The 13,661-nt window shown below is 44.2% G+C and overlaps 1 protein-coding gene across 11 annotated transcripts in view; it reads left to right on the top strand.

The window, feature by feature from the left end:
- The first annotated feature begins 3,623 nt into the window (after positions 1 to 3,623).
- The window catches only part of LOC121857478 (longitudinals lacking protein-like), a 56,214-nt gene continuing 46,176 nt past the window's right edge, over positions 3,624 to 13,661 (top strand). For all 11 annotated transcript variants that reach the window (XR_006087196.1, XR_006087198.1, XR_006087197.1 and 8 more), the window contains exons 1-3: positions 3,624 to 3,731; positions 9,313 to 9,414; positions 9,733 to 10,650. Coding sequence is in view for 8 of the 11 variants with exons in the window: in XM_042353540.1 (XP_042209474.1) it covers positions 9,334 to 9,414; positions 9,733 to 10,650 (999 nt within the window). In the remaining 3 variants the exon portion in view is untranslated. The remainder of the gene's footprint in view (positions 3,732 to 9,312; positions 9,415 to 9,732; positions 10,651 to 13,661) is intronic.

Below are 13,661 nucleotides of genomic sequence, written 5' to 3'. Positions count from 1 at the left end.
TGTAACAGGGCCAGTACTTACCACCAGTGTAACAGAGAGCCAGTACTTACCACCAGTGTAACAAGACAGTACTTACCACCAGTGTAACAGAAGGCCAGTACTTACCACCAGTGTAACAGAGCCAGTACTTACCACCAGTGTAACAGGGCCAGTACTTACCACCAGTGTGTAACAGAGAGCCAGTACTTACCACCAGTGTAACAGGGACCCAGTACTTACCACCAGTGTAACAGAGACCCAGTACTTACCCACAGTCACAGACCCAGTACTTACCACCAGTGTGTAACAGAGACAGTACTTACCACCAGTGTAACAGAGACTGATACTTACCAGTGTAACAGAAGGCCAGTACTTACCACCAGTGTAACAGAGACCCAGTACTTACCAATTAACAGAGACAGTACTTACCACCAGTGTAACAGAAATGATACTTACCACCAGTGTAACAGACCCAGTACCCACCGCAAGGCAACAGAAGAGCCAGTACTTACCACCAATGGTGTAACAGAAGCCAGTACTTACCAGTGTAACAAGACCCAGTACTTACCACCAGTGTGTAACAAGGAGCCACTACTTACCACCAGTGTAACAGAAGGCCAGTACCACCAGTGTAACAGAAGGCCAGTACTTACCACCAGTGTAACAGAGAGCCAGTACTTACCACCAGTGTAACAGAGAGCCAGTACTTACCACCAGGTGTAACAACAGAGAGCCAGTACTTACCACCAGTGTAACAGGGACCCCAGACACTTACCACCAGTGTAACAGAGACCCAGTACTTACCACCAGTGTGTAACAGAGAGCCAGTACTTACCACCAGTGTAACAGAAGGCAGTACCTACCAGTGTAACAGAGAGCCAGTACTTACCACCAATTAACAGGGCCAGTTACTTACCACCAGTGTGTAACGAGAGACCCAGTACTTACCACCAGTGTAACAGGGACCCAGTACTTACCAGCAGTGTAACAGGGACCCAGTACTTACCACCAGTGTGTAACAGAGAGCCAATTACTTACCACCAATTAACAGGGACCCAGTATACACCAGTGTGTAACAGGGCCAAGTACTTACAGCAGTGTAACAGGGACCCAGTACTTACCACCAGTGTAACAGAAGAGCCAGTACTTACCACCAGTGTAACAGGGACCCAGTACTTACCACCAGTGTAATGAGAGACCCAGTACTTACCACCAGTGTAACAGAGGCAGTACTTACCACCAGTGTAACAGAGAGCCAGTACTTACCACCAGTGTAACAGAGACCCAGTACTTACCACCAGTGTGTAACAGAGACCCAGTACTTACCACCAGTGTAACAGGGACTAGTACTTACCAGCAATTAACAGGGACCCAGTACTTACCACCAGTGTGTAACAGAGAGCCAATGCTTACCACCAGTGTAACAGGGACCCAGTACTTACCACCAGTGTGTAACAGAGACCCAGTACTTACCAGCAGTGTAACAGGGACCAGTACTTACCACCAGTGTGTAACAGAGAGCCAGTACTTACCACCAGTGTAACAGGGACCAGTACTTACCACCAGTGTAACAGAGACAGTACTTACCAGTGTGTAACAGAGACCAGTACTTACCACCAGTGTAACAGGGCCAGTACTTACCACCAGTGTAACAAGGGGCCAGTACTTACCAGCAGTGTAACAGGGACCCAGTACTTACCACCAGTGTGTAACAGAGAGCCAGTACTTACCACCAGTGTAACAGGGACCCAGTACTTACCACCAGTGTAACAGGGACCCAGTACCAACAGTGTAACAGGGACCCAGTACCCACCACCAGTGTGTAACAGAGAGCCCGATACTTACCACCAGTGTAACAGGTTAACAGGGCCAGTACTTACCACCAGTGTGTGGCAACAGAGCCAGTACTTACCACCGGTGTAACAGGGACCCAGTACTTACCAGCAGTGTAACAGGGACCCAGTACTTACCACCAGTGTAACAGAGACCCAGTACTTACCACCAGTGTGTAACAGAGACCCAGTACTTACCACCAGTGTAACAGAGACCCAGTACTTACCACCAGTGTAACAGAGACCCAGTACTTACCACCAGTGTGTAACAGAGACCCAGTACTTACCACCAGTGTGTAACAGAGACCCAGTACTTACCACCAGTGTAACAGGGACCCAGTACTTACCACCAGTGTAACAGAGACCCAGTACTTACCACCAGTGTAACAGGGACCCAGTACTTACCACCAGTGTAACAGGGACCCAGTACTTACCACCAGTGTAACAGAGACCCAGTACTTACCACCAGTGTAACAGAGACCCAGTACTTACCACCAGTGTAACAGGGACCCAGTACTTACCACCAGTGTAACAGAGACCCAGTACTTACCACCAGTGTAACAGAGAGCCAGTACTTACCACCAGTGTAACAGAGAGCCAGTACTTACCACCAGTGTAACAGAGACCCAGTACTTACCACCAGTGTAACAGGGACCCAGTACTTACCACCAGTGTAACAGAGACCCAGTACTTACCACCAGTGTAACAGAGAGAGCCAGTACTTACCACCAGTGTAACAGAGACCCAGTACTTACCACCAGTGTAACAGAGAGCCAGTACTTACCACCAGTGTAACAGAGAGCCAGTACTTACCACCAGTGTAACAGAGACCCAGTACTTACCACCAGTGTAACAGGGACCCAGTACTTACCACCAGTGTAACAGAGACCCAGTACTTACCACCAGTGTAACAGAGACCCAGTACTTACCACCAGTGTAACAGGGACCCAGTACTTACCACCAGTGTAACAGAGACCCAGTACTTACCACCAGCTTAACAGAGACCCAGTACTTACCACCAGTGTAACAGAGACCCAGTACTTACCACCAGTTTAACAGAGACCCATACTACCACCAGTGTAACAGAGACCCAGTACTTACCACCAGTGTACAGAGACCCAGTACTTCACACCAGTGTAACAGAGACCCAGTACTTACCACCAGTGTAACAGAGACCCAGTACTTACCACCAGTGTAACAGAGACCCAGTACTTACCACCAGTGTAACAGAGACCCAGTACTACCACCAGTAAACAGAGATCCAGTACTTACCACCAGTGTAAGAGACCCAGTACTTACCACCAGTGTAACAGGGACCCAGTACTTACCACCAGTGTAACAGAGACCCAGTACTTACCACCAGTGTAACAGAGAGCCAGTACTTACCACCAGTGTGTAACAGAGAGCCAGTACTTACCACCAGTGTAACAGAGACCCAGTACTTACCACCAGTGTGTAACAGGGAGGTGAGGGGCCGCCCTAAAGTGTCCATCAGTCGTAAAAAATAAAAGTAAAAGTTGATCTAATTTTTAAAAATGGCGGGTGCTTATGGCCTTAGTTCCGCCTGTCGCCGCCAGGTGTCTCTCACCCAACACGCTAATGTTCTGATCTCTGACTCTAACTTCGTCTTCCTTATAAACAATTAAAAAAAACATTATAAAATTAATTACTTCATATATAATAATTAATATATTAATATTAAATTTAATATATTACTTTAAATTGATGTTAATGATTGATAACATTGTGAAAATTGATAATAATTTGTATTTATTTTATATGAGATTGAGGGATTGAGACAGGTATATGTATTCCCTTGCCGACGCTGAGAGAAATTGTTTGGGTTTACGGTGACTAATTCCCTTTTCTCGCCTTAAACTGTGACACCGGCCCATGAATAACCACCCATCATATTCTTAGGTAAGTATACATGTTAATACCTATGATAAAATACCAGAAGACGATGTTAAATAAGGGTTAGTGGCGATAAATAACATTAGCATCCATTCTCCCTGAAATCCTGGAGGGAGGTGATTTTATATTATTCCTGTTTTTATTGTTTTTACCTGATTTATGGGGAGGATTTGAGGTTATTATGGGGTTGTTTATCCCTATGGTGTTGTTGTTGGTTGTTAGTAGGTTGTAGTTAGGGGGAGGTAGAGGTTATTGGAGGTTATGCGGGTAGCAAGAGGTCGATGATGCCCGCATGAGTGTCTGGTGCTGACTTGGCTGTGTCAGCGCTCAAGGTGAAACTCTGAATAAGTGTTGTATTATTTGAGAAAAAGCACCACTTATACTTTTAATTTCCTCTCTTGGTGTATCTGTGTACTGACTAAGGTGTAGCTGGCTCTGCCTGGCTCTACCTGGCTCTGCCTGGCTCTACCTGGCTCTGCCTGGCTCTACCTGGCTCTGCCTGGCTCTACCTGGCTCTATTCTGCTGGATTAGGTAGGAATATGTCAATATTTGAGGTGAAACACCATTATTTTTTAATTTCCTCGTATGTATGTATGTACATCATAAGAATGGAGGAAACTGCAGTGGGCCTATTGGTCCATACTGGGCAGTCCCGTTTACACCCAACCCCTATTGCTCTTATAAGCATCCAACCTATGTTTGAAGCTATTCAACGTATTCGAGTTAATGATGATATTTGGTAACTTGTTCCACTCGTCCACTACTCTGTTTCCAAACCAGTGTTTACCTATTTCACGCCTAAATCTAAATTTGTCTAATTTAAAACCATTGTTACGAGTTCGCTCCTGGTTGGATAGTTTGAGTACCTTTGTAATGTCCCTTTTGTTTAGCCCTGCCTTCCACTTATACACCTCTATCAGGTCGCCCCTCGCTCTACGTCTCTCAAGGGAGTGCAAATTAAGATGCTTTAACCTGTCTCTATACTCAAGGTTCCTAATGCCCGGGATTAGTCTTGTCATTCTCCTCTGAATTCTTTCCACGGATTCTATATCCATTCTGTAATACGGTCACCAGAACTGAACTGCGTAATCCAGGTGTGGTCTCACAAGAGCAAGATACAGTTTTAGGATGACCTCGCTAGTCTTGTAACTAACACTCCTTTGTATGAACCCAAGTACTTTATTAGTCTTGTTACGAGCAAAAACACATTGTTTACTTGGCTTAATGGTCCTAGATGAATAAATCGGACTGCCAATCACTTCTCGACTAGTATTTGGTGTCAGAAAGTCACAAAAAATTGGTAAACTTAATTTAATCTGAGTTAATAGATCAAGTGCATTAGGGGGCAGGGAAAAAACACTTTTATTTGAGTTGCAGGCTGCACTTTTCAGGCATCGTTTGTATGGCTGTAACAAACACCTGTGCAAAATTTCATGCATACTTACCCTGCCGCATCGCGAACGACTTTTTGTCAACTTTTAGTGTATACCAAAAATTAGGTGTCATTTAATGTTTTCCAGGATAATGATAAATTTTACATGGGTGACATCGATTTAATTCACATGTTATTTTACAGGTACACCGTATAGAAAATCATTACAAGTTCATATTGAAATTCTTTTTTGTGCGGAACCTTGGCATCATTTTCCTAGACAATAATCTTTGCCTAATATATCCATCTCTCGATTCGTATCCCGTCACTTCAGTGCAAGCTTCAGTCATCACTTTTATGCCTCTCTCGACCGCCTGAGTGCTGTTTGGCCACTTGGGCACCACTAATGGTGTCTCAAGAATGTCATTAACCTGTAGATTTGACAGAGAAGCAATGTAAGGAGGCTCAGTCTTGAGTTCATTCCTCCAGTTAATCATGGAATGATAGTTTTTTGCTTGCCACTTTAGTTTCGGAGTCACCACCTTTCTCATGTTGACTACAGGAGGCACATCCTCATTCCCATCTCCATCTTTACCCTCCTCATCAGTATAGTTTAACAAATTCTCGTCAACAGCAGCATCAGAATCTTCCTCCTCCTCTTCAGATCTGCCAGTGCATTCTTCCTTTTGCTGATTCTCCTCTCTAATTTTTCTTATCATTGAGACAGCTTTTTCTCTAACAGTCATGTCCTCATCTGCACACATACCAAGAAGAAGTTGATCTGTGTGGGCGAAGTATGCATTTCTCTGGACAGCCTTCTTCACTATCGTCTCCTCCTCACTATTCAGGTGTTTCATATATAGCAGGGACTGGAATACGTTCCTTGAGCCGTGTGTTACGTAAGGGTGTATCTTGATGTAAAACCACATTGGAGCACTGAACTTTATTATTGTAATGACAATTCTTTTCAACTCATGGCTGGGTCTTGATGTTGCTACATACAGCCTGAGGATTCTACTCCATAAGGTGTTCCACCTTGACACACAGGGAGGACCTGGCTCAATAGCAGCCAAGTCATCTTCAACAACACCTGTGATAACTCCTTTACAAATCCTATACAGGTATTTCTGATCCCAGGACAGATCTTTCTCCACTTCATCATTAAACACAGGGAAATCAGGGAAACTGACTGGCTGGAAGGCGACAACTGGAAGCTCAGACAAAGACTCCTTGATCTGCTTTCCAATGGGACCACGCCAATGCTCAGGACCACTTGGTTTACCATCATAGTGATAAAAAACTGCGCGGAAAGGCAGCTCATTTCCGTGAAGCTGACATATGAAATAATGGAGCGGGTGACCAAGTAACATTTCAAGATGATGAATGACTCCATTTTCTGATCCTACATTTACATTGGTTCCATCACAACCAACACACACAATGGGCTGCTGGGTTAGATTTTTCTCCACCAGAAACTCGTGAATAGTTTTGGCAATCTGCTTAACGGTAACTATTTGAATAATTTCAAGTGCGCCAACTTACCCAGGTCTCCCCTACATTACAGTACAGTAACACAACATTGAGAAATGAAATGAGAAAAGGCTGATAATCAATATAGACATAGCACCATACTCATCTGCAACAAGACAACTTAAATGAAATAAGAGATATGAAAAAAAAGTTGATAAACACTGAACAGAACATTGCACCGCCACAGCGTCTGTTTGGCTAGTACTGTAGGTAAATTTAAAAATTTCAGTAGAAAATGCGGCAGACTAAACCTCGACATATCAGCTTCAAATTTGGCATGGAGTCTTAGATATGTATAAGGAACAATGCCTGAAGAGTGCAGCTTTGAGCAAAATTTCACTGCCCCCTAAAGTGCATGTACCTAACCTAACCTAACGCAGCACAACACAACTCAGATTAAAGTAAGTTTTCCAATTTTTTGTGACTTTCTGACACCAAATACTAGTTGAGAAGTGATTAGCAGTCCGATTTATTCATGTAGGACCATTATTTGACTTCATTGCGGCTACATTTGGGTACATTTGGGTAATTAGTCGGACCGCTCTATCATCCATGAATCTATCTAGCCTCCTTTTGAAACTTTCCAGCGTTCCGGCACTTACTACAAAGTTGCTAAGCTTGTTCCACTCGTCCACCACCCTATTTGTGAACCAAGCAGGATAGGACTCGGAGCAACGGATTTAAGTTGGATAAGTTTAGATTTAGGAGGGAGATAGGAAGAAACTGGTTCACAAATAGGGTGGTGGACGAGTGGAACAAGCTTAGCAACTTTGTAGTAAGTGCTGGAACTCTGGAAAGTTTCAAAAGGAGGCTAGATAGATTCATGGATGATAGAGAGTGGTAGTAATTCTCGACAGGAGCTGCCATGCACAGGCCAACCGGCCTATTGCAGACTCCTTATTTTCGAATGTTCTAATGTTCTCCATTAGGTAGGAATCCGTCCATATTCGGCATTTTATTTGTGGAAAAATTAAAAATATGCTTTAATATTCACTTATGTGTAATAATAATAATAACAATTAATGGTTTATTGAAAGAGCATGGCAGCCGGAAGGCTGAAAATATAGTTACATAATTGGGGAATGGGTCTCTTGATTTACAAGAGACAGCCCCTCGGAAGCGTACAGCTTTGTTGATGATTAAATTGATAGTGAGTTTGTTTATATGTAACAGGTTGTAGAGGTTGTGTTTACACAACAGACACTCTTTTAAGGCCACTGACAGAGATGCCTGCATTCTGCTCACTGAAAGAAAATTATAAAATTTTTGAAGATTAAAGAATAAAATTTGTCATTGTTGTGGCAGATTATTATTGGTAGCGTATTGAGAGATGTTTACTGTGTGAAGCTGTGAGTGTATTAGAGGAAGAACAATCTGTGGCTGCTGACAACTGTACTACATTATTTTACCTACGACCACCCGCACATACAACTGCCTCGGTCCTAACAAAAATTTTTCAAATTAGTTATTTTCGAGCCCCAGCGTCAGTGATCGAGCTGTGTACAGACAAAATTTTCGTTTGTAATTCTTTTTAAAATGGCTGGCAAGCTTAAAAGTGAGAGTTCTGTGGTGCTGAGAAGAAAAAGAGACGCCCATTTTAGATTTTTTACGTATTATTTTAGCATTTTTTACTTAGGACCTGGATTTGGGTCCCCAACCCCATCGTGAGTCGGGGAGAAGTTGTATTAATGTTCCTTATCAGTGTTGTTACTTATGTTTATTTTATGCATTAGTTTTATCATTGTTCTGGACACCATTTATGTAGACCAGTAAACATTACAACATCTGGTGGCCAGCTATAACTTGTATTATTATAAATACAGCAATATCTCCTTAAACTGGAATCCCTCAAACCCGGAACTCTCCGATGGCCAGAATTGAAATTTTCTCGGAAAATTTTTCCCAAATAGGAATTTCCCGGAAAAATTCACCTCTGGGAACGATTTTCCGAGGGGCTCATTTACCGGAGAATTACGAGAAAATGTTCCCGATAGCCAGAAAATTCCGGGGATGGGGGGAGCATTTTTTGTGGTTGAGAGAGAATTGTCTTGTTACCCAGAATATACATACACCTGTAAGTGGTGCGCACCAGTTGTTACGGCTGATGGAGTATGTGTGGGATTATTTTGGTCGGTGTTACAGTGTTGCTGTCATCATACTGCATCAATATATACAACATGATACGGTACATCACTTCATCATACTGCATCAATATATACAACATGATACGGTACATCACTTCATCATACTGCATCAATATACACAACATGATACGGTACATCACTTCATCATACTGCATCAATATACACAACATGATACGGTACATCACTTCATCATACTGCATCAATATACACAACATGATACGCATCATCACTTCATCATACTGCATCAATATATACAACATGATACGGTACATCACTTCATCATACTGCATCAATATATACAACATGATACGGTACATCACTTCATCATACTGCATCAATATACACAACATGATACGGTACATCACTTCATCATACTGCATCAATATACACAACATGATACGGTACATCACTTCATCATACTGCATCAATATACACAACATGATACGGTACATCACTTAACTAAACATTGATTCTATACACGTTACATGTTTTGGGTGGCAGGATATAAGATCATGTTTTAAAGTTGTTATTATGGTTCAGGTTGTGGACTGTGGTGGCAGGATGGGTGAGGATCTGCTATCTCTCAAGTGGAATAATCACAAGCCGGCATTCTTTCATCTTCTTCGAGTGTTGAGGGAGAAGGTGAGCCACACTGCATAACCTAACCTGTGTGTTGGTCACCCTAGTTTAATAAGATTGACTAAACTAACTTAAACTTAATGTAACCTAAATTAGCTTTAACCTAACTTAATGTAAAATGAACTTAAAGAACTTAACCTAAAATAAACTAATTTAACATGACTTAAACCTATCTGAACTAAGCTAACTTAATGTACCTTGGGGGGGGGGGGGTTAGGTTAAGCTGGATTAGTTTATGTTGTTAAATCTCTCAAAAAAATGTTATTAACAATGTCTAGTTATACAGTGTTGTGTTTTTGATCGTCATTGTTGTTGTTTCAGGGTTGTTATACAGATGTAACTCTGGCGTGTGGGTCCAAGTTCTTCGCCGTTCACCGTCTGGTGTTGATGGCGTGTAGTGACTTCTTCAGTGAGGTGTTTGACCACACACAGTGCCAGAAGCCGGTCATTGTGTTGAAGGACATCAAGAGTCATGAGCTGGAGGCCCTGTTGGACTACATGTACCTGGGGGAGGTGGACGTGCAGCAGGCCGACTTGCCCGGCCTCATAAAGGCCGCCGAGTGTCTCAGGATCAAGGGTCTCGCCGTCCCGGACGAGGACCCCGCGCAACTCGCGAGGGTCGAGCCGCCGACCGGGGGAGAGCGGCCGGCCAAGCGCCGCAGACAGGAGAGGGAGACGAGAGAGAGCGACAGAGGAGGGACGAGGTCTCACTCGGCGCAGGACAGGACGCCTCACGGTGCGCCGGCCGACGACGCGGCGCAGTACGCCCTCCACGGGCCGGAGGTCGTGCAGGGGGACGGGGAGGACGAGGCCGGCTGCGGCAAGTGCGCAGTGCCCCAGGCCGACGACGAGTCCCCTCACCCGGCCGTCCACGAGGCCGTCCAGCGCGCGGACGGCCTCCACCTCCAGCAGGAGACGGAGCCGTCCGGGAGGCTGCACGAGGCTCGCCTGCACCACGACCCCCGCACCCAACAGGAGGCCAGGCTACAGCACGAGCCACAGGACCAACAAGTGTATACACAAACTGCCCCAGAAATCAAAACAGAACATTGCGAAATAAATGAAGATATAGATAACGGAGGATTAAAAAGTGAAATAACGGAGATACGCGGAGACCCGATGAACGAGGCCTCTGCGGGGGGAGAGTTCTCCCACTTCTTGTCCGTAGAAGAAAACCTCGCACACCACATGTTCCAACAGGCACACCAAGCGGGGCCTTCAGGACTACACAGAGCTGTGGTGAGTAGTGAAGGGAGCCAGGTGTATGTTAGGTAGTAATAACAACTCTTCCTTCATAACACTGACCCTCCTCTTGTACAGGGTAGTGAAGGGAGCCAGGTGTATGTTAGGTAGTAATAATAACTCTTCCTTCACAACACTGACCCTCCTCTTGTACAGGGTAGTGAAGGGAGCCAGGTGTATGTTAGGTAGTAATAATAACTCTTCCTTCATACTGACCCTCCTCTTGTACAGGGTAGTAGAGAGCCAGGTGTATGTTAGGTAGTAATAATAACTCTTCATCACAACTTTATTACCCTCCTCTTGTACAGGATAGTGAAAGGGGAGCCAGGTGTATGTTAGTAGTAATAATAACTCTTCACTTCATAACACTGACCTCCTCTTGTACAGGGTAGTAGAGAGCCAGAGTGTATGTTAGGTAGTAATAATAACTCTTCCTTCACAACTTTGACCCTCCTTGTACAGGAGGTAGTGAAGGGAGCCAGGTGTATGTTGGGTATTAATAATAACTCTACCTTCATAACACTGACCCTCCTCTTGCTGGGAGTAGTGAAGGGGAGCCAGGTGTATGTTAGGTAGTAATAATAACTCTTCCTTCATAACACAGCCCTCCTCTTATACAGGAGTAGTGAGGAGCCAGGTGTATGTTAGGTAGTAATAACTCTTCCTTCATAACACTGACCCTCCTCTTGTACAGGAGGTAGTAAAGAGAGAGCCAGGTGTATGTGGGTATTAATAACTCTTCCTTCATAACATGACCCTCCTCTGTGCAGAGTAGTGAAGAGGCCAGGTGTATGTTAGGTAGTAATAATAACTCTTCGCTTCATAGCACTGACCTCCTCTTGTACAGGGTAGTGAAGGAGCCAGGTGTGGCAGTAGGTGGTAATATGCTCTTCCTTCATAACACTTTGACCTCCTCTTGTACAGGGTAGTGAGGGCCAGGTGTATGTTAAGGTATTAATAACTCTTCCTTCATAACACTGACCCTCCTCTTGTGCAGGGAGTAGTAGAGAGGAGCCAGGTGTATGTTAGGTGTGTAATAACTCTTCCTTCATAACACTGACCCTCCTCTTGTACAGGAGTAGTGAAAGGGCCAGGTGCTTTCCAACTATGTTGATGATAATATGCTCTTCCTTCATAACACTGACCCTCCTCTTGTACCAGGAGTAGTGAAGAGAGACCAGGTGTATGTTAGTAGTAATAATAACTCTTCCTTCATAACACCCCAGCCCTCCTCTTGTACCAGGGAGTAGTGAAGGGAGACCAGGTGTATGTTAGGTAGTAATAATAACTCTTTCCTTCATAACACTGGCCTCCTCTTGTACAGGAGGTAGTGAAGGGAGCCAGGTGTATGTTAGGTAGTATGCTCTTCCTTCATAACACTGACCCTCCTCTTAATACAGGGTAGTGAAAGGGAGCCAGGTGTATGTTGAGTGGCTAATAATAACTCTTCCTTCATAACACTGACCCTCCTCTTGTACAGGGTAGTGAAGGGGCAGAGTGTATGTTAGGTAATATATACTCTTCCTTCTGCTTACTGACCTCCTCTTGTACAGGGTAGTGAGAGCCAGAGTGTATGTTAGGTAGTAATGTAACTCTTCCTTCCTGCCTGACCCTCCTCTTGTACAGGAGTAGTGAGGGAGCCAGGTGTATGTTAGGTAGTAATAATAACTCTTCCTTCAACACTGAGCCCTCCTGCATACAGAGGTAGTGAAGAGAGCCAGGTGTATGTTAGGTAGTAATATGCTCTTCCTTCATAGCACTGACCCTCCTCTTGTACAGGAGTAGTGAGGGAGCCAGGTGTATGTTAGGTAGTAATAACTCTTCCTTCATAACACTGACCCTCCTCTTGCCAGGGTAGTGAAGAGGCCAGGTGTATATTTAGGTAGTAATAATAACTCTTCCTTCATAACACTGACCCTCCTCTTGTACAGGAGGTAGTAGAGGGGAGCCAGGTGTATGTTAGGTAGTAATAATAACTCTTCCTTCTGCCTCCTCTTGTACAGGAGTAGTGAAGAGGCCAGGTGTATGTTAGGTGTGTGTAACTCTTCCTTCACCTTTATTCCCTCCTCTTGTGCAAGGAGTAGTGAAGGGCCAGGTGTGTGTTAGGTAGTAATAATAACTCTTCTATTCCCATAACACTGACCCTCTTAATACAGGAGTAGTAGAAGAGGAGCCAGGTGTATGTTAGGTAGTAATAATAACTCTTCCTTCCTGGCGCTGACACCCTCTTGTGCAAGTGGTGAGGGCCAGGTGTATGTTAGGTAGTAATAATAACTCTTCCTTCATAACACTGACCCTCCTCTTAATACAGGAGGTAGTGAGGCAGAGTGTATGTTAGGTAATGTATGCTCTTCCTTCACCTTACTGACCCTCCTCCTTGTACAGGGTAGTGAAGGGAGCCAGGTGTATGTTAGGTAGTAATAATAACTCTTCCTTCATAACACTGACCCTCCTCTTATACAGGAGTAGTAGAGGAGCCGGAGTGTATGTTAGGTAGTAATAATAGCTCTTCCTTCACTGCTTTTGACCCTCCTCTTGTACAGGAGTAGTGAAGGGAGCCAGGTGCTTATGTTGGGTAGTAATAATAACTCTTCCTTCACAACACTGACCCTCACCTCTTGTGGGGTAGTGAAGGGGCCAGGTGTATGTTGGAAGTAGTAATAATAACTCTTCCTTCGCACTAGTATCCTCTTGTACAGGAGTAGTGAAGGGAGCCAGGTGTATATTAGGTAGTAATAATAACTCTTCATGCAACACTGACCCTCCTCTTAATACAGGGTAGTGAGGGGGAGCCAGGTGTATGTTAGGTAGTAATATGCTCTTCCTTCATAGCCTCAGCCCTCCTCTTGGCTGCAGGAGTGATGAAGGAGCCAGGTGTATGTTAGAGTAGTAATAATAACTCTTCCTTCACAACACTGACCCTCCTCTTGTACAGGAGTAGTAGAAGGGGGAGCCAGGTGTATGTTAGGTAGTAATAATAACTCTGTATATACCCTCCTCTTATTACA

This window comes from Homarus americanus, unplaced genomic scaffold, assembly GCF_018991925.1.
Source record: "Homarus americanus isolate GMGI-L3 unplaced genomic scaffold, GMGI_Hamer_2.0 scaffold19065, whole genome shotgun sequence".
Taxonomy (NCBI): Eukaryota; Metazoa; Arthropoda; class Malacostraca; order Decapoda; family Nephropidae; genus Homarus; species Homarus americanus.
This window is presented reverse-complemented; position numbering and strand designations above follow the sequence as displayed.